At 36.9% G+C, this 22,737-nt stretch overlaps 1 protein-coding gene across 1 annotated transcript in view; it reads right to left on the bottom strand.

Moving 5' to 3' along the window:
- KMT2E (lysine methyltransferase 2E (inactive)) overlaps positions 1-22,737 on the bottom strand; it is a 65,970-nt gene that overhangs the window by 11,325 nt on the left and 31,908 nt on the right. The window contains 13 exon segments of the mRNA XM_069801800.1: positions 26-279; positions 1,034-1,178; positions 1,357-1,611; positions 4,843-5,151; positions 6,150-6,314; positions 8,022-8,120; positions 10,903-11,164; positions 13,391-13,500; positions 13,676-13,793; positions 14,881-15,011; positions 16,403-16,615; positions 18,213-18,251; positions 19,506-19,678. Of these exon segments, the coding sequence (XP_069657901.1) occupies positions 26-279; positions 1,034-1,178; positions 1,357-1,611; positions 4,843-5,151; positions 6,150-6,314; positions 8,022-8,120; positions 10,903-11,164; positions 13,391-13,500; positions 13,676-13,793; positions 14,881-15,011; positions 16,403-16,615; positions 18,213-18,251; positions 19,506-19,678 (2,273 nt within the window).

The following is a 22,737-nucleotide window of genomic DNA, read 5'->3' as shown; positions in this document are numbered from 1 at the left end:
CGCTGAAATTCACTGTAAATCTCACCTCAAAGTGCATGGTATTTCCATGTATACATGGAGTTACAGGAGTAACTGGCGAATATATGGGTTTGTAACCATTTCTACAAGCTTCATCTTCTGTTTTTACCCTAGGAGGAGTAGCAAACAATGATGGCTCGGAGGCAGTGATGTCAGCATGAGTTGGTGTGGCATACGGAGAAGGAGTAGGTGTAGAGGTTTCTGAGAATGCAGACTCCAACAGCTGATACAGTCTTCGTTTTTTTAGTGGTGTGGTTAGATCTGTTTGTTAAAATTAGAAAAAAGCTATAAGATCTAGATATAGTAATTACTTACAGTTGTTTAAGTACTTGATGTAATGAAATTATGAACTCCACATTAAAAAAATCAGTAAGATTACAAAAATCTCTTAAGGGCAGGCTTTCCAAAAAATGAACTCTTAACAGCCTACAGATGCATCAGTAACTGAAATTTGTGTGCTCCCATGATGGGAAGAACTATCTGTGTTTCCAGAAAACGGAAAGTCAACTTCTATGCAATTTTAAGACTGTTCAGCTAAAGTGGAAATTCCAAGTTCAGGACTGTACACACGAATCATCTGATACGCAACATATCCTTATGGAAGTGTGTTTAGTTTTTAGTATGTTCCCATTTTGTATTATGCCTACAAGATTACACAGCTTTTCCCCTGTGTGCAACAGAGGCCCACTGAATTTAAAAGGAGTTCTGAATATATAGAACAGCATGGAAAAATTTATAATCTAACCTCTTAATACTAATAGTCAAAAACATTAGTCTTTTGTTGACTGTTAAACTCTATGAGATATAGTGGTTACTTATCTAGTATCAATTATACATTAAAGGGGGAAAAAAATCCCAACCTCTATGCAACTAGGCATTTCTTTCGAAGAAAGTACCAGGAAACAGTGGAAATACCCCTGGAATTTTCATTAACTGATCACTTAAAAAACATGGTCCTCCACATTTAAACTACTTCGACGTCGCTCTTCTGTACTGTTATTAGTAAAAGCTTCACCTGTTAAGGAACAGCTGTCATTCAGTAATAAAGGACTTTTATTTTCACCATTGATGGCTGGACTTCTAGATCTTTCTTGTGATGGTGAATTAAATCTATCAATCATTGTTGAATTTTCTTCTTCCAAAGCCTGCTTCAACCATCGCTGTAATAAACCAAGTTCAAATCAGTGACTTCACAGTTTAATGATAAACGTTTCAAAACATGTTACACATGACAACTGGTTTGCCAAGCAGCTTTTTTCTGCCTGAATTCATGCTAGCAAATAAAGACTTATTTTTAATTAATACAGTATGGGGAACCATAATGAAGGGAAGCATTACCTTCTTACAAGAGCCAGTAATGTTTTCCACAGGTTCTTTTTTCCTCCTCTTTTCTGAAAGGAATGGTGAAGTAAAACGAATATAGTGCTTTGGAGTTGAATATACATGTGGACTGTAAGTGAGACCTGGTAAAGAATTCAGTTGAGTAGCCAGAACTTCAGGGTCAGTAGTTATGCGTAGAGGCCTTTCTGATAGACTGTCTGTAGGCTTCCCTGTTTTATCACTCTTTTCACTTAACCATTCACTGACCAAGTGCTAAACAGAGAGAGAGAAAAAAATTAGTGTTTTATGAGTGTTTTTATCAGTGGCTTTTAGAATTTTTTTAGTCTAATTATCCACCTAGTCAACTGTTACACAAACCAGAAAACAGCTAGTTTCCAGGCTGCAAGTTTAAGAATACACAGGGCAAGAATGAGGACAGTTTTAGTGAAAAAATGGGGACAGCAGAAGGAATCAGTATAGATTTGCTCTATGTAACAAAGTTTTGGGGGTTTTGCTTTTTGGGGTTGGGTTTTCTTTTGTAACTAACATTTAGTTCTTTTTTATTTAATTCTCACTGAACGTGCTATAAAAGTGCCCAGATAACCTGGTACTTATTATGTGAATTTACGAACAGAATTTCAAGACAAATTTTAAACTTGTGCCTGAGCTCCTAAACTGAGGGGAAACAGTGTAACATTAATAGAACAAAATTAAGTAAATTCCTCATCAGATTTCCATACTGTCAGGACTGGACTTCTGTCAACGTGTCAGGCAGACGCCTTGAACATTCTTCAATATTGTAGTTTATTAAATTACAACACCTTTACTAAGGCACACTTGTCAAAGAAGGGTATTCTTTCCTAGCTAGTTCAGTGTTTTTGAAAAACGTGCCAGTAGATTTTCGTTTCTATTAACAGATAAACTAACCTCCTGAATTTTACAATGGTTCAACAAAGTTAAAGACATCCAAATTAACACATTAAATATTATTAATATGATATTAAGGCTTTAACATAGATTATAATAATAGATTTACTTTTAAACTGCTTGTCTTTTACAAACCTATTTATATTTATCAATTTGTTTTTAAAGCAGGACTTTCTCCTCATGTAGGGTACGCTGGGTACAACATGAGACATTTCACAGACATTTATCCTTAAGACTACGAAATGGCAAAAAAGTGCAGTAAAATTCAGACTTCTCGGAGATCTTCCTTCTTTTCGCTATACAACATGCAAAAAAGGAAGACAGATTCTGACAAGAATTTAATAGTGATGCAATAAGCAGTTTTTCAGGACGACTCTGGTGCCTTTTGGGAAAAAAAAAAAAAGAAGTTAAGTATGTTTGGGGATGTCCTGGTTTCGGCTGGGACAGAGTTAATTTTCTTTCTAGCACTGCCCTGGTTTCAGCTGGATAGAGTTAATTGTCTTCCTAGTAGCTAGTACAGTGCTATGTTGAGTTTGGTATGAGAAGAATGTTGATAATACACTGATGTTTTCAGTTGTTGCTAAGTAGTGTTTAGTCTAAAGTCAAGGATTTTTTCAGCTTCTCATGCCCAGCCACCAAGAAGGCTGGAGGGGCACAAGCAGTTGGGAAGGGACACAGCCAGGACAGCTGACCCAAACTGGCCAAAGGGGTATTCCATACCATGTGACATCACATCTAGTATATATAAACTGGGGGGAGTGGGTGTGGGGGGGATTTCACCACTCAGGGACAAACTGGGTGTCGGTCAGCAGGTGGTGAGCAATTGCAATGTGCATCACTAGCATATTCCAATCCTTTTATTATTACTATTGTCATTTTATTAGTGTTACTATTATCATTATTAGTTTCTTCTTTTCTGTTCTATTAAATTGTTCTTATCTCAACCCATGAGTTTTACTTTTTTTCTCCGATTCCCTCCCCCATCCCACTGCGTGGGGGGGAATTGAGTGAGCGGCTGCATGATGCTTAGTTGCTGGCTGGATTTAAACCACGACAAGTAGCTGGTATAGTGTTATGTTTTGGATTTAGTATGAGAAGACTGTTGATAACACACTTATATTTTCAGTTATTGCTAAGCAGTGTTTATACTAAGTCAAGGATTTTTCAGCTTCTCATGTCCAGCCAGCAAGAAGGCTGGAGGGGTGTCCTGGTTTCAGCTGGGATAAAAGTTAATTGTCTTCTTAGTAGCTGCTATAGTACTATGTTTTTTAGTTAAGTATGTGTTGCTAAGTAATGTTTAGACTAAAGTCAAGGATTTTTCAGCTTCTCATGCCCAGCCAACAAGGCTGGAGGGGCACAAGAATTTGGGAGGGGACACAGCCAGGGCAGCTGACCCAAACTGGCCAAAAGGGTACTCCATACCATGTGATGTCATGTCCAGTATATAAACTGGGGGGACTTAGGCTGGGGCGGATCACTGCTTGGGAACTAACTGGGTATCTGTCAGCGAGTGGCAAGCAACTGCACTGTGCATCACTTGTTTTGTACATTCCAATTCTTTTATTATTATTGTCATTTTATTATTGTTGTTATTATTATCATTATTTTCTTCCTTTCTGTCCTATTAAACTGTTCTTATCTCAAGCCACGAGTTTTACTTCCCCCTGCCCTGATTCTCTCTCCCACCCCACTGAGGGGCGGGGGAGTGAGCGAGCAGCTGCATGGTGCTTAGTTGGTGGCTGGGGTTAAACCATGATAGGGGGTTTAAGATAAAACCACCTTGAAATTGTTATTGTTCAACTTGACAAAAGTTTCAACCTCTAACTTCCTCCCCCTTCCCCTCCACTACATAAAATTTTCAGAACTTGCAAAGCACACTGAAAAAAAGTCACTTTTTAACGCAGTCTGTAGAATCTTAAAGCAGAAAATTTTACTGATTTACTCACACTTGCAGATTTAAGATTTTTTTCAAGTGTCTTTAAACATTGTGGCATTTCTTCAAGCCTTTTCCAATGGAGTCCAATAAAAAATTTAAAAACAAAGTACTAAAGGAAGTAAAGCATCTCCCCTCCAAACATGCACATAAATTTTGAGTCTTAAATCCATTCACTTCAGAACAGACATCTCAAAAATACTAGAAGTTAATGATTTCCTTTCAGGTATTCTGTTTGCTACCATTAAAATACCTTCTAAAGCATATGATGAACACAGGAAGGAAAGGCAACTTTTATTTCCTTTTTTTCCTTTTAAATTAACAGCTTTAATTATGTTTTGGTTATTATTTCAGCCTACTTAGAAAGTACTTCCCTGAGAAAACATTTGTTCCAAAATTGTTCTGAAAGATAGTCACTTAAAATCCAAAATAACTTCTACCAACGGATATTATACATACCTTTTTTAATCTCTTAATTTATTACCAGCGTGTGGCTATATAATGGTGATTTTTAAAGAAATGAGTCAACATTTTTTAAAAACTCTCTACATAGTTGCATACTGATGCAGCAGTCTATGATTTTTTTTTTTTTTTTAGACTCAGTTAAAGGCCATACTCTTCTCCCCATCCCTTAACAGACATACCTTCTTTGTTTTAGGATACTTAGTAGGGCATTTATTAAGTGCTGGAGCTTCTGTTTCAGTAACCATTTCTGTAACAACAGTTTCTGTTTCTGGCTCAGCTACCAGTGCAGCATTCTCAGTTTCATTATGCTGTGAAGTTACTTCCACGTCAGGAGAAGATGGCTGGATGTCTGAACACATGCTGACAGTTCTGTGTCGTCTACGTTGCTGTCCAATGTGAGTTCTACTCCGTGAGAAGCTTTTTCTCTGTTTAGCTCTATTAACTTTAGCTGGGGTAGGCTTGGTGGCAGTTTCTTCTTTTGCTGGTTCCTGGTACAAAAGAAAAGTCTAGTAAACAGATCCCCCACACACGTATCTTTCTTACAACAAAATGTCAGTTCCCCCTTCCTTTACAGGTCCAAAAAGCCTCTATCTCATTTTTGTTGTTAGAACTAAAATACTTCAGAGATAATATTTCTATCCTTCTTCAAGGCAAACTACAAGATTTCCTGTATTTTCCTCCCAAGCACCTGCTATATCATTGGCAGTGTATTTACACACACCAGTCACTGGTCAGATCACCAGATTTGTGTAAGAACTGCCATGCCACATTCATTCATACATAAGCTAGAAATCAGCTGCTTACATCATGATGTCTTTCAGTCCAATATTCTTTTATAATGTATAGTTTACTAAGTGTTTAGCATTGTCACAAAAGGTACTTAACAGCATGCTAACAAAAATTATCCAGGGAAACAACCTGAACTGAGAATCTGTAGGAGTATTTGCAAGTCAAGAAGCATACTAGCATCCAGCAACAACAGAGTAAAAAATTGTCTATGAAATATTAAGTATCATCTGCAAGAACTGAGAACAAACTACGCCTTAATAATTCCTTTCCTTTAAAAGAAAAGAAGGGATTATAATCTGTTCCTGAATAACCCACTGAAGTAGCAAGTTGTTCTCCACTGGTTATAGAGGGTGCCTAAGAAAAGCCACCTCCTGTGGCTGAAGTCAGCATAGGTAAACACCTCCTATCCTGAACTTTGAAGAGAGACTGAATAATACAGCCGGTGTGTGTTCGCACATTTGCATAAACTAATGTAACTGAAATTCCTCATAAACAAATTCTACACATATTTTCTTGAAAAAAAGAATCAGGAGCTAACATAATATAATGTCAAAGAACAATATGGATTTTGGTCAAATATATTCCAGTTCAGAGGGAAAAAAAATGTTCATACATCTTAAAGTGCAGCTTGACATCCAAATCGATAAAATGTGCCATGTTAAAAGCCAGCTTTAAAATAAAGTTCCAGGTTAACTACCTGAATAAATTCAGCGTCATTGAGAATCTGTGCTTCCTTGCATTCTGATTTAACCTCAGTTTTTGCTGTGCTGATTCTTTCCAAAGCCTGTTCTCTTCTTTTTTCTCTTTTTTCTAGTCTGGCAAAAGCTTGCAGGATAGCTTCCATTTTCCGTTCTTCTCTTGTCTGATGGATTTAATAATAATCACGATCAAGTTTCAGTCACAATCTTTTGCATATGTAAATACTTAAGTAAATACTTTTTTTTTTTTTCCCCAAGTACTTCAGAACATGTTCAGTGTATGTTGACATGGAGATCAATTTCAGCAGAAGCTCACAGGAAAGGGGGATGTTACAATGACTGCAATTATTACAGACTTCTGAAGAAAGGCTTGCATTCATACCAACCCTGACAAACAAGAAGAGAGTCCTGCTTCGGATTTAAGAACTTGCTAAAAATAGTGATTTACTAGTAAATCACTGGCCTATAAGCATAAAAAGAATACATAGCTCTGACTCACTTACTTGCATAGTATTTAAAAACAATGAAACACTAATGACCAGAAAGATATAAAAAACTAATACATGTATGAAACAAAACCGGAAAGCTCCATTAGCCTCTAACCCAATTTTCCAAGTGTCACAAACTGTATCAAAACATACAATCAACATCCAAGAATCACTATTTCAAAATAAGGTAACATTAGGTCACATAGAAGCTAGATTTTCTGTCTATCCGTAATTCAGGTCCTAGTGCTGTACAGAGGCAGATCCCTTCATCTGGACAGAACTCTGCTTAAGACAATATAGAGGTGGCAGAATTCAAGGCTTCTATTACTTTTTTTTTTTTTTGCAATCCTCAGAATGGAGCTAGAATAATAATTATATCTTTAACTACTATAGCAACTCTGCTGTAACTAAGTTTCACAGAGAGCATTGCTTTAGGAAAAATATAAATCTAAAATCCGCCCCCCCCCCCCGCAAAGCCAGCACATCCTCTACCAATACATCTAACAGTGTTTGATGAGAATCATTTCTCAAAAGCATCACAAGACACTGTTGTGTTTAATATTAGAACTCACGCTGTCATTCTTCAGATCTCCTATTAAAATATACATTTTACTTGAGCAGATTTTGCTTTCTGATGTCCAATAAACACAAGTTTCATCAATTTTGCTAATGACAGAGTTGTAGGAAACACTGACCAAAAGGAATGTATACCCCACCCCCCACCTTTTTTTTTTTTTTTTTTTTTAAGGTCTGGGCAAACGCAGACAGTTTTGGTGCTACCTTGAACTCCACTTATCAGAAGTTCTGTAAGCACAAACAATAAAATGAAAGTTCCAAATATTAGTATTTCATTATACAACTTGGCCAAGATTTTGATTTAACTAGTAATTTCAAGTATCTCACATTTTGAATGCCTAACAAAAAAAGCACATTTTAAAATGCCAGTTTTCATAACACTGTTCTACCAACCTCTAAAAATTAGGATTTCTGAGCCTTTACAAGTTGGGAACTCAAAAAAATAATTAGGCAAAAATCCTGACTCCTAGTACTATCTATAAAAATGGCCATTACAAATAACAAGCAATAATAAAGAGTGAAGAAAGTAAAAACCTGATGATTTCTACAATGCCTTTTTTTGAAGGCAATAAAAAATTATATACATTTGAAGATAAAAGCAGGTTTTCGTCAGAAAGCAATGATCAAGCTAGATGAAATGCTCTCAAATAGCAAGCCTTGCATTTTAAGTTGAAATTCATGTAAGGATCTGACATCACATGTACTCAGAGTCTACAAGCCTACAAAAAGGCAGCAATTAGCATGGGAAGAACAGACATCACTAAGCCTTAGTGACAACTTTAGGCAGCTACTTGCTTCCCAACTTACCATCTTCCTTTTCCTTTCTGCAATCTGCTCCTCTGATTCCATTTCTACTTCATTGCTAATGGGAGTTTTTTCTTCTATATCATCAATGAAATCTGGCTCCTGAAAGATGGAAATGAGTGTTTTACAGAAACTCTGCTACTCTTTAAAACTAGGGAAAAGTTACACAGAACTAAGAATCCTCAGATCACTACATTGAAAGTAACCAAGCCAATAAATCAAGACAAAAATGTAAAAAATCCTAACATCCACTTGTACCTTTGTACAAACCTGTAAATATAATCACTGGACTAGATCTTTTCTATTCTGAGCTTAGACACATCTGCATCTTTTTTCTTTAGCATATTGATCTTATTTAAATTCTGGGGTTCCATCCACACTCCCCCACCCCACCAACCAAAAAAAAAAAAAAATCAGAATTAAACTTCCAAACCAGCAGAAACTTTTGGGCACTAACACTGACCACTGATCTAGCCACTCTTTATAATCAGTTAAAGAATTAGGAGCTTTACATTACACACCCATTAAAAAAAAACAAACAACAACAACAACAAAAAGCATTAGTTTTAGTGAAATAGAATGAGTGTCAAAGGAGATGTTAACAATTATATAGATGTTCTTCTCAGCCCGAAAGTGTATTCTATTAAAGTCACATTTTCCATTTAAACTCTCACTATAGAATCTAATGACAGTGCCATACCATAAGGAAACACAAGAGTTAGCTAATAATGGTTTTCTGTTTTGAGAAAACAAACAGAAAGAACCCCCACCACACAACATCCCCCCGCCAAACAAAAAACCCCCAACCATGAAACAGTAACTTTGAAAAGAGTTAAGTGTTCACTAGTCCTATATGCAATTTCACTTTTACATAAAGGACTAGACAAAGGGTTTTTTTAACATTTGTCTTAAAAGTACATTTACATTTTCCCATATGTTTTCTTTACCTTAGCATTATATCTCTCACCCCAGGAAAAAAGCTATTAATTGACTGGCTTCTATGTTTAGACACATGTTTTAACAGCTTTATTCTCACAACTCCTACTGTTTTAAGTTCAGTTTTGAAAAACAATGCTAGTTCTCCTGTGACTGTTCTATATAAGCACTGTATATTACATTAAAAGCTCAGGAGAAGGTTCCAAATACCAGTTATCACTTGTTAAAACCAAAACACAAAATAAACAAACAAACAAACAAACAAAACCAAAACACAAAACCAAAAAAGAAAAATTACTTAAGATGAGAAAGTCTAAATGTTGCCTCTCTGGAGATCATAATTTGTAACAGTCACGTGTCATGCCTTCTGGACTTCCAAGCAGTTTTAAGCTATTTAGCTACTAAAGCCCCAGAACAATTTGATCATTTTATGAAAACTGGGGTCAATATGCTCATTTTTACCTCATTCCTTCACTCCTAAGTGATGTTAAAAGAACTAGGAAATGGCTCCCTCCCAGACTAACTCCTTTTTCTCTGCCCCTAAATCATCATCAAAAACCATATGTACTGGTTTTGGCTGGGATAGAGTTAATTTTCTTCATAGTCACTAGTATGGGACTATATTTTGAATTTGTGTTGAAAACAGCGTTGATAACACTGGGATGTTTCCCTCAGTGCTGAGCAGTGCTCACTCAGAGCCAAGGCCTCTTCTGCTTCTCACCTCACCCCACCAGCAAGTAGGCGGGGGGGGGGGGGGGGCATAAGAAGTTGGGAGGGGACACAGCCAGGACAGCTGAACCCAACTGACCCAAGGAATATTCCAGACCATATGATGCCATACTCAGCATATAAAGCTGGGGGAAGAAGAAGGAAACGGGGGATGTTCAGAGTAATGGCGTTTGTCTTCCCAAGTAACCATTACATTGGATGGAGCCCTGCTTTCCTGGAGATGGCTGAACACCTGCCTGCCGACGGAAAGTGGGGAATGAATTCCTTGTTTTGCTTTGCTTGTGTCCGTGGCTTTTGCTTTACCTACTAAACTGTCTTTATCTCAACCCATGAGTTTTTCTCACTTCTACTCTTCTGATTCTCTCACCCATCCCACCAGGGCAGGGAGCGAGCAAGCAGCTGTGCAGTGCTTAGTTGCCAGCTGGGGTTAAACCACAACACCATCATATAAGGAAAAAAGAAAAACAACAAACAAACAAAACCAAACGCCAACTCCCCAAAGAAAGAAAAGATGGATAGTTACTAAGGTAACCATCTGCTCATGTTAAATATTTACCTTTAATAGCTACTCTGCAAAATTAAGGTAATAATTGGTCTCACATATCATTCCCACTAGTTCTTTAAACTGACATATTAAAAAAAAGACTAATTTAAAATTGACTACCGTGGTATATTACCAGGTAGCTTTACCATACTATCCACCTATTATCCAGTATTTAGCTTCAAAACATTCCTTCCTCCTCCTGAGTCCCCAAACTCTATAGAAAAGAGCTGCAGAGATCTATTAAACACAGAGCTGCAGACAACACTTAATATTCTGGGTTGAAGGTTTATTTGTTATAGAAGCAGGGCTAGTCATTGTATGTTTAAAATACTATGCTCCTGAGTAACACATCCAACTAACTGAACGACACTTCAGGATGGACTGGGAGCTCCTGAAAGCATGGCATGAGGCTTTCACATTAGAGATCCACAAAGAAATTCAGAGGAAAAATGTATAGTTAAAACTGGTATGGGAACCAACATATCTTTAAATACAATCAAATATTTAGGAAAACTGAGAATAGTATAAAAAAATTCTAAACAGCTTATCCATCATTATGATTTTTGATAAATCTCCCTACTTCTTTTCAGTGACTTGTTAAAATTCCTTTAGTAACTACAAAAAGAGAGTATTTGGTTTATAAGCTTTTCTTTCTGATCATCTTTGTGTCAATACCTGATTATTAGAAATGGACAGCCTGAGGGGAGAGAGCTTCCTCTGTTTATTATCTGCAATTTTCATTTTGGTGGCTGCTCCTTCACAGTCCAATGTGATGTTCTGATTTTGAGTCTCCTTTTCTCTTGAAACATCTTTCTCTTTCTTTCCCTTTTTCCTTCTGGTTTCATACCCAGTATTGATGTTTTCTGTAGGCTCAGAACGTCTGAGAACGGGGCATTCAGGATTTTCTTTGAGGCAAGCACAATCCACTTTGTATTTACTGAAATTAAATGCACGAAGGCATATTTTGGTTAGGCTGTACAGCAGTAAGACTTTTCAATACTGAATTACACAAGCTAATACATTTCACAATAAACATCTGCTATGATGCAAACCAACCATATTAAAAGCAGTTTACTCAAGTTTTCACCAAGATATACAATATTGCTGTAATTCAAATCTCATCTACCTGTTAACAATTTGTGGCTTTTTGCCACATGGATTTCCTTTAAAGTCAAGGTTAGAATTTGCTTAAAAGGTGGAAGACATCTAAAACCCAAATATATCCCAGGTAGAAATATAACCACGACATTAAGGAAATTAACAGATGCATGGAATGCAGAGAGTTCTTGCTTTATACAAAGACAGTAGACACAATTTACAGAACAAGCACACTGGAAAGAACTCAGAGTCACTTCGTACAATTTTAAGTTCCACTTGGATGCACAGGAACTGTTACTGAAACACATTCAACTTGCACAGGCTGTCAGCTGCAGGTACTGAACACAACTACTACATACTTCTAAAAGGATAAATAACAAAACCCAAAAACCCTATCAACCAGGCAATTTCTCAGGTTGTCTTAATGCGAGGGACGTAAGAGTATGTCTACAACGCTTAACAGTGCAAAGTATCTTTAGCTAGTGTCCTGGTTTTGGTTGGGATAGAGTTAATTTTCTTCTTAGTAGCTGGTACAGTGTGTTTTGGCTTTAGTGAGAATGATGTTGATAAACTTATGTTTTAGTTGTCGGTAATTTTAAGTTAAGGATTTTTCAGTTTCCCATGCTCTGCGAGAAAACAGGTACACAAGAAGCTGGGAGGAAGCATGGCCAGGCCAGCTGACCTGAACTACCCAAAGGGATAGTCCATACCATAGGACGTCACGCTCAGTATATGAACTGGGGGGAGTTGGCTGGGTGGGGTGGATCGCTGCTCGGGCATCAGTCAGTGGGTGATAAGCAATTGCATTGTGCATCACTTGTCTTGTCTCGGGTTTGGAATTTTTTTAATTATTATTAGTTTTATTCCTTTTCATTCCTATTATTATTGTATTTTATTATTGTTAGTATATTTTATTTTACTTCAGTTATCAAATTGTTCTTATCTCAACCCACAAGGTTTACTACTTTCCCTGATTCTCCTCCCCATCCCACTGGGAGTGTGGGGAGTGAGTGAGTGGCTGCGTAGTGCCTAGCTGCTGGCTGGGCTTAAACCGTGACAGCTAGTCTGAACCCAAGTTGATTAATACAGGTAGTACTCTATGGATGTAACTAGCTCAGGTCCAGAAGTAGTGAAGGCATGTCTGCACCGCACCACACCCAAGCTGACTTACGAGCTGACCACTGAAAAGTGTTATTACCTTGGTGTAGCAAAATGTGAAACAGTTGGACTGTTTCTGGATCCCATCAAGTGCACATAAATAGGCTCTTCAGTACTTCAGTTTCCAAGGTTAGTATTAGCCTAGGTGTTCCTGCACAATGTACCTATACCCTAGAACATTTCCTACTAGCCAAGAGAAATCATTACTAGATTATATCACTCAAAGGCCTTATTTTGCCATCAGATTTCGAAGAGGTGTTTGAATAACAATTCCTACATATGTGAATGGAACTTAACCAATTATTTCCTTTACCATTCCAAAACAATGCTTACAGATAATGGCAACAGTTTATTAGACCTTCCCCAATTCATCAAAGGAACAGCAATTATATTCAAAAAAATCTGTAATAGGTTATAGAATCTGAGGCACTAAGCATTCAGTGTATTTGAACATTCTTAATCACGCATTAAACAAACGCCATTTATAACTAAATTCCACAGACACCGTCTTCCTGAAGTTACGCTACAGAGGCACTCTGAAATAAATAGGGCATTACCTATTTTTAGATTTTCTTCCCCTCTACTCTCCCCACACTACGGGACACCTGTATACAATAAATTTTCAAAGTACATCTTTATTCATATTCATCTAAGTTTGTATCTTTTCCACATCATTTATAAGGAACTGCAACACTGCTGAAATTAGGAACAGATATGCAGTAATAAAAACACAGAGCAAACCCTGCCCCCACACACACTGTTCATCGTAAATACAGTGTGTTTAAAGAGCCCTGGTGTTATTAAAGCATGCAAGAAAGTAAATGATATAAAAACAACGGCACTCTGAATTGCAACATAACTTAAAAAGCATTAGATGTATTTTCGAACAGCATGCTCAAATACTTACCAATTTCCATAATCAAAATCAAATGCTATAGTAATCTCTGCTCCCTTTGGAATGTTATGGATGGAGTAAATATAAAGATGAATTGTTCCATCTTCAATTACATGCCTCACCTATATTCAAGAGAACATTATTATACTATCATGAATTACTTTGGTTTCCCTTTTTTAATTTTTAAATTACCTATAAAGAAATTGTAGGGATCACTCAAATTATCAGTTGGGAAACTCAAGGAAAAGGGGACTTCTTAGTAAATAAAACCTAATTTAACTTTATGTATATGCTTACCTCCGCATTTGGTGTACATGACCGCCTGATGAATCGAGCTTCATTTCCAAAAGTCCTTGCATCAACACACATTTCTAGCCCATGGAATTTGGAATAAAACAAAACAAATGGGTATGGCCTGAAAAAGATATAAGAAAACCAGAGTTTTATCGTATTTAAAGATGCTAAATACCACTTATTCTTCACATTAGTTAGCTTTGTAACACCATGTTTGGCACGATACACCAGATTTGTGGGTTAATCTGAGAATAACACTTTTATATTTAAGCTTCATGATTCTACCTGGTACATTCTCCAAATGTATTCTCAGAATACCAGAAGTCTGAGATACAGCTCTGAATGTAATTCTACTGCACGGGATCTAAAGGGAGGAACAGTAACAGGGCAAGCTCTAGACATCGAAGACACAAGGTTAAGATTCTTCATCTTAAACTTTTTCTTATGGCAGATCCTAAAATGAAACTCGGGTAGAAATTTAGGTGCCTTGTAGAATCATCTGAAAAAATAGAATAAAATAACACCTCCCCATCTCTGCCTAACACCTGCAGTATCACTAGCACCCAACCCTCCTGAAGAAAGGGGGCATCTAAAGCTCATTTTGGGAAAGTATTTAAGTTCTGCTATTACAATTGCCAGGGAACCATTCCACCTTTACTGAGCAAAAGCTGTATGTTCTCTCTCCTCCAACAGGCCTCTTGCAACTTCCCAGGTAGTTGTGTCCGTGCAGTTAATGGCAGCACTGAAAATGATCCACAGGAGGAAGGAAGCAGCCACACATTGTTCAGTAACTTAACCCAACTACAGAACTCTGGCAGCAAAATAGTCCCAAGTTAACCTGTGTCCAATTCCATTCTCAGCCTGATGGACTTAAAATCTATTTCTCTCACAAAAGAGAACATCTTTGCCATTACCTTCTGAATTAGTTTAGGATGGTAGAACCTGCCAATCTTTGGTTTAAGGTGCACAACTACCTAACTGAGAATGCAGGAATCCTGTAACCAGGCAAGAAGAGGAAACTAACTCCTGAACAGATCTGTAAGGGTATCTAGAAAAGAAGGGGGAGACCGGATTCCAGCTACAATTATTTTTAATCAGACAACAGTAAAATGCAAGACATTGCTGGTAACTAAGACCCACTTGAGGCAAGAGTTTGGCAACACAGCATTTTAACAGTTACCTTATTAAAACATATGGAATAAACAAACCTTTTAAAGAAATATCCATTAGCTTCAAATTGTTCTCTCAGCATGAACTTTCCTCTGTATTCAATAATAAGTGCATCAGGAGGCAAGTCTTTGGCAGCTTTTAAAATTTTCTTGTTTTTTTGCACGTAGCTCTATAAAGACATAAGTTACGTCTATGAAGTACCATTTTTCCATTATACTTTCACAGATTATACTTTCACAACTACTAAACAATTCTGTATGACCTAAAACCCCCTCCTTTTTGTAAATAAACCTCCAGACTGATTTGATCAAACTGTCCTGTTCCCCTACCAATGTAACTAGTTATGAATTTAGATTCAAGGAATGCTTTAGCCCTAGTTCTCCAGTACATGGCTGAAAACCAACATATTCATGTTCTCACAATTCAAGTACTATATCCCTTAGTGCACTTAACTCTCACCACTACTAGGATGAATTGCTGCATTGTTTTGCACAACACTTTCAAAAGGCTTCTATTCCTTCAAACAAAACAAAACATGCAGACATAAAAGGACGTTCATGATTCATTCAAGAAAAAACAGAACAGGAAAATAACAAAATCATAATAAAAGAGAATCCTGAGAGAGTTTCCAAATTTATTTTCATATCTTTAGATGGAAGGATGGCTTTTAATTAAAAACCAATACATACCCTGACAATTAGTGAACTCACACCTTTCGTAACTGTCATCGCCAATCAAAAAGGAAGTAGCCTCTATGTAGGCAAAAGGCTCTGTAAGCAGGGATATTCCTCTAAGGAGGGTGTCCCATATGCCATGATGGTCTTTGAGGAAAAGAAGCAAAGATGCTTCTATTAATCTGCTACAGTAACTACTTCTGGAGATTTCTGCTACAAAATGCTAAGGTCTGTTACATGGCTCTCATTTTAAGCTGATAAGTAACTGATGTTAAGGATAGAAAAAGACATCGCACAATTTCTGCATAAACTAGAAATTACAGGATCACAAGAGTAAAGAAAAAAAAAAGGAAAATCAGTATCAAGAGTATTACCTACCATCAGAAACATCCTTCATGAATTAGTAAATTAATTTCTATTCTGAGTACCTAAACATCCAGAACACTTACCATACCTTAAGAAAAATGTGGACAATTAACATGTTGATACACACAGCAGAAAAAAAAGATTCCAACTTCAATGCTTCTATCTACTCTAACCACTCCTGATATTCCTCACAGAGCAGAGAAACAGCAGCAAGGTTTACCGTGTCCACCACAAAAGACAGTCTAAGGACAATCCAACGTTCAGGCTCAGAATAACACCTTAGCCATTTTTATGATATGCAAGTGTAAACATAACCAGGGGTGATACAGGATGTACAAAAATCAATTACAAATTCAAAAAAAGCTCTGATGCTTAGATCTGGTGAGACAAGATACAGAAAATGAATGCGAAGTTCGCCCCCCCCCCCCCCCCCCCCCCCTTTTTTAAAGGCATCTAAAGGGATATCTTTGTCATGGCACAAACCCAGCATGCAGTAACACAAAATGGCACAGCTCATTACCTCTACTGGAGGTTTGAAAATCAGATTGCTGGTGCTGACTTCCTTTTTGTCATTTCCATTGCCTAATCTCAGAGCTATTTTTTGTGCCTCCCTCTGGACACCCTCACTGTACTGGTTGTTGTTTGCCTCTTCATAACGATCCATCCATGCCTTGATTTTAGTTTCCCATCCAAAGTTTGAACTGTCAGTAGGATCAATCTCTGGAGCTGAGCCCTAAAAATTGAAGTAAGTGACCAGACATTACAAGGTAAGAAAAAGATAAGAAAATAAAAAAAAATAAGCCTACAAGACGACACAAAATGAAGGGCAAAGGTATGCCATTGATTTAAGGTTTGTTTTTTTTAGGAAGTCCGGTATAAAATTCTGTATTACTTAAAAGCATTGAGTTGAATTCAGTAGCATTACATTTGTCCTTTTAGGAATTGTATAATTTCATAAATACCACCCAAATTCAGGAATACATTCCCCCTTCAACAGGGATGCTAGGTTTTAGTGGGACAAGAATGGAGATTGACATTGTTTCCTCCCACAACTGCACTGCATCACAAATCTACAAGTGCAGGAGTTGGAGGGTCAGATCTCCCTGCCTATTCAACTTTTGTGAACATACGCAAAGATGAAGAACTCCACCTTCCATCCTATAATACACAGATTTGATTTTCCCCTTTCAACTTCAAGGGTCATGCTGTATCTTTTACTAAACTTTACTAATCCTACACCTACTACATTAAGGTTGTAACTTTAACTTTACAGGCTTTGCACAGATAATTTTTCTCCCCTTATCTGTTCCTCACTAAACAATTTTCTTCTGTGGTGCTTCAGATCCTTTCACTTTCTTTAAAAGTGCCACTGTACCTCCAGACCTCACAAGCAGCAGCCAGGCTGCAGCCAACCAATGCTCCTTAAGGACAGCAGCAGCCACCCAACGCTCCCTTTTCTATCCACCTGAGCAGAGACTCTATTAAACATTAATAAAACAGCAAGTAGTTCAGCAATTCAATTTACCTGTTTACATTTCTTTTGTGCCTCAAGAGAACCGTGCACACAAACAGCATTAAAAAAAAGCTTTGATGCTAAGAAAACCATGAAAAAACACAACAGAACCTTACAAACACCATATTCAAAAAGCACAAAACACACATTCTCTTCCCCAAATCTGTCTTCACTAATCACAAGTCACATCTTATACATTTGAAATGTAAATCGTGTCCCACTTGTTTTTATATATCCCAAGGATGAATAAACTACGGGAAATACCTAGTTTTCACACCATGCATATTTTTATCTCACAGAAAATTTAGACTGCTGTAACACTTAAGTCTTACAAAGCAGACATACCAACGCAATTCCTTAAACTATGCCAGCACTAGTGAGTAGAGTCCCACCAGATAAATACATGGAGGTATGACAGAGCAGAACCACTAGTTTAGCTTTCAAATGCAATATAGCCATTTCATTCTTGTGCTGTTTAGAGCTATGAAAAGCTGGAGCTACAAACTTCAAATGAGGCGTGCACTCAACTTCACTCCCCTGCATAGCACAAACGGGCCTTAATTCCTCCACTGGCTCTTGAAAGCCAAGTATTCTCAGAATAAAAATTTACACTATATTATTTCAGTTAACTTTGCAGGACATAAAGATGTAGGGCTCATACCTTAATTTAAAATTACTATGATGCGTACGTAGTACATTAATTATCAAGAGTATTTTAGTGCTTAATGTATAGCACCTATTGCATTCTTAATGCTTCATATTATTTAAGGAATGCACAGTCAAGGTTTAAAACAAAACCCAAACAAAATCACATTACCTTTACTCGTGAAGATTTCCTGGATCCTTCTCGAAATGCCTGAAACAAAATTAGGTATTTATATTCTTTGGAGGATATACAAAATCTCCTAAGGAATTCAAAATCTATTAACAAATTAACAGCTTTTCAATGTGGGCCATTCCCAGTAAAACATGCAACATGATGACAACAGAACAAACTACACTGAAATATCAAGAAGGCAACAGGTTACATCTCACAAAACGTATTTTAAAAACCAATTCAGCATTCTAAGTGAAGTGCAAACTGGATGTCAGAGCTAGTAGTCCAGGTACCCCTACCTTTTTCCTATATTACATGACAACTCCAAAATTTCAGAATTCAAGACAAAGTAACTGAAAAGTTACTTACAGAACACTCCATGCTTATCATGTGAACTTGTAAACTGGCCAGATCCTTCACACTATTTGTGGAAGGAGAGGAGGGAGAAGCAGGTGTCACAGATGTCCTATAACATTAACTTTTGAAAGAAGTTTGCCATTCTACAATAAGATCTCATTCTTTAAATCATCTCACCCAACGTTGGGAAGTAACAGACGAATTTCTGGTAGTAAATTTATATTCAGAACCATTCATTCAAAAGGAAACATTTTATTCAAGATTTCCTAAGAGATATTGATAACTAATTCTGACTTCAAGTTTTAAAGGACAAAATTCTCATCCAAGCCAGTGAAACTGAACTGCAGAAAGGAACTCATTAGTTTAGGAAATTCCATGTACTTTACTTCTTCCCATATATTTTATTTATCTTCACATGTATTATATTGTTTACACCTGTAGCAAAACCTTATAATGTCAATTTCCTGTTTACCAAAGTAGTTTAGTGGCTAACTTTGACAGCACACTTCCACACAATTTCAACTCAAATAAATGGACATGAAGTCACATCAGGACAACTGACAGCAAACATTTCTGAACTTTAAACTGCCACAACTGAAGACTTTCAGACACAGAATTCTTCTTTGGGTATCCAAAGCTTCCTCTGCCCTACTTCTAACTGTATCAAGTGGTCCAGTAAATGCGATTCCTCCTTACAAATTCTGCCTCAATTGTAAAATTGAGCTTTCATGGCTAGTACATATTAACTTCAAGGGGGCGGGGAGAAGCAGGGAGGACTGTACCATTTACTACAGAGTATTACGTTTCAAGCTAAACCCAGATAGTAAAATATTATTAGCAACAATAGCCTGATTAAAACCAGTGTCTCTTTGCAAGAGATGTCACATAGCTGTAATTTATAACACAGTTATAAAAAGAGAAATTACATTAACTTACTTTTTTACATTTTGCTATGTTCTGTTCTTTCTCTCCACTTTTCTTCCTTTTCTTATCATTGACTTTTGTAACTCTTGTAGGATTTACAGTAATTGCAGTTGGTGCATGTTGAAAAGCAGTATACAGTTCCACAGGAACCTCATCACCACTCTCTGTTGCGCTGGTATCCCCATCTTTAAAACAAAGAACATCCCGTAAACAATCAAATACTGTAGAAAGAACATTCACTAGTTATTTTACATCTGCTTTTAAAAAACAAAAATACATACTGACAAATGCTTCAAGCACTCAAATGCAAAATTCACGAACAGTTGCAACAGCATGAGAATGAATGACCAATGAGAAGCTGGTAATTAACAGATGTTTGTAATGCCAGATAAGAAAAAGATACCAGATTAATTCCATTCAAAGAATGGAATTATATTATCATATTCCACTATAAGCAAAATTAGAATCAGAACAAAAATGGTAAAAAAATTTATTTGTTAACTCATTACTTATATATATCTTTTACTTGTAATATGGCTTTAGGATTCTCTCAGATGACTGTATTCTAGAGGGGATTAAAATTAATGACTGCTCAGCATTTCTTGTGAAGCCCTATTAATCAGTCATGTGTAAGTCATAATCAACTATTTCAGCTGCAATTTGCAGTGTCAACTACCTTTTTCGGCTAAATATGTCAATTTAGCCAAAAGCCTTCTCTCCACAAAATTGCCTAACAATAACATTCTGCTACTCACGGAAAAGTGAAGTCTATTTACTCATTAAAACAAAATCACACACAAACTGACAGATATTTTTGTTCTGTGCTGTGCACCCGCAGACCTAAAAGCCAAAGCCTGAAATTTAGCATACATCAGCATTTATGTCAGACAAATAAATTTCCTGACCTGAAACAGGATTACCCTAGTTCTGTCAAGATGAAAGGCTGTGAAGTATGGGGAGAACTGGGAAGAGAGATGATGCATATAGATAGGAGACTGCTGTTCACATGCGCTCAAGTACAGACTTCTCAGATTTTAGCAGCTCTTCCAAATACTCTGCCTTCAGTAAATAAACTTCACACTAAGCAAGACTTTTTCTGAAACTGCATAGAAGCAGACTTTACAAATACCTAATACGAGAGCAAAGAAAACATTCCTTCTGAGCTCAGAAGGACGTTGCCTTAATCAGTGCACTCAGCAGTCCTAATTCTTGAAACCTTCTTTACTAAATAAAGAACTCCAGCTAGTGGTTACTCCGGATTTCTCTTGCTCACAACATTCCTTAACAGGATTCTTCTGTGTATAGTAAGCAATCCAATTTTACCATCTGAGTTTCCTTTTGAACAATTTATTAGGCACATAATTATACTTTATATATTAGGAACTGATGATGTTTTCTGAATTTTGTTTACATCTCTGCTGGGACTATTTCCTGAACTAGTATTAAAAAAAACACATAGAAATGTCTAATCAAAGAATGAACAGCAGAATAACCAATGGTTGAGAAATGAAAACCCAAGGCCCTCTTGAAATTGTCAATGTTTGTAGTCCATATACTAGTGCATACAGAATCATTATATCACAGTCAAACACCTCTCCTCACCCCCCCAAAACCCCACATAACACCATCTTCCTTAGGGAAGTAACATTTCAGCATTGTTGTCTACACTGTGCCCCAACTTACTGTAAAGAATAATTACCTCAACAGAACATATAATTACACCAAGTTGTTTTGAGACACTCCTTCCTAACCTACATAACCTGCTTTCACTTTGAAGAGCCTTAGTAAAGCATACTAAGGGAAGATTTTGCATCTTGGAAGGCAAGATACAAACTCTCCAAATTTCACAAGAAGTTAGGGGCCCAGACTCATTTCTCCATAAGCAGCAAGTGATTTCATCAGCACCAATTTCAAGACCAGACAGCTTAAGGCAATATCCTTGAACAAGCTACACATCTAGATACTGTATCTTTAAAAACAAACCAACCAACCAAAACCCAAACCAAAACACACCCCCCCACCCCCCCACACACCCCCCCAACAAAAAACCAAACCCAAACATCCAGGATACAACTGAGTAGGGGCTTAACAAAGGTGCTCGCTCCACCAAATCATAGTAAGCAATCCAATGGACGGTAAGCCACACCAGAACTACACTTTTATACCAGAACAACAAAACCAACACCACCACATACAACCACACGCCCCAGAACAATGGGCTATAAATGTTGCCAGAAAAAAGGTGATGTTGTTATGCATAAAAGTTTAAGACTCTCACCAAATTTCTTATCATGTGAAATGTTCACTTAGAAGCTCTTTCCTTGAGGCAAACCAAGTGATCTACTACTTGCTCCCCACTGTTTAGCTTTGGATGCAACGTGGCTAAACCAGCAACTCTTTAGAAATCTTTACAATAAACCCCATTATACTGTAAAGTATTCTCATACCTAAATGAAAAGCCCTATTATACATAAGCCTAAAGAAAAAAGCCCTATATATAGTCATCAAAGAACATCCAAATAATGCAATTTTACCTTTAATCAAACACCCCTGACTTAGTAAGTTAGAAGTAACATTCTGCTGCTGTTGAAGACTTAAAACATTGAATAGATACATTCAAACTGATGCCACTTTTGCTTTTCCTACTTGGAAACATCTATGAAAACTGGCTATTTTTACTAATGTCTCATGGTAGACAGTTCATACCCAGAATTACTTTAAGTCTGATTGAACCATGTCATATCAGTCAACATACAAAAAGTGCATTTAGCCAAGCAAATGTATTGGCTAAACGAAAATTAACTAGAGATGAAAGCATACATTCATTTCAAGTTACATATTATAAATTGCAGTAATTAATATTGCACTTCAGCTGAGTCTTGGACTAAACAGGATTAGAATTCATCTTTGTTTTTACTCTGTTTTGATACTTAAGATTTACCATTTAGTATCTTTTCCTACTGAATGAATAGAACAGATTTACAAAAACTGATCATCAGGATTAAGGAGGGCTGAACACCAACTTCAAAGGTAAAAATCGCTTCAGCTCCTGCTAAGATTTTGACTCTCTCCTCCCTTAAGTTTATAGTAAACGATCAGATAGTGTGGCTACAAATCCTAAGAGATAACATAAATAGCTCAGACCATCAACATCCCCTATCCTGTATGTAAATTCAAATTCATCCTCACAGTATCATCATACTGTTTAGTGAACTCATTAACTCCAAATGAATTATAAACATAC

This window comes from Haliaeetus albicilla, chromosome 14 (genome assembly GCF_947461875.1).
Source record: "Haliaeetus albicilla chromosome 14, bHalAlb1.1, whole genome shotgun sequence".
Taxonomy (NCBI): domain Eukaryota; kingdom Metazoa; phylum Chordata; class Aves; order Accipitriformes; family Accipitridae; genus Haliaeetus; species Haliaeetus albicilla.
The sequence above is the reverse complement of the archived record's forward strand: the minus strand, read 5'-3'. Positions and strand labels throughout refer to the sequence as shown.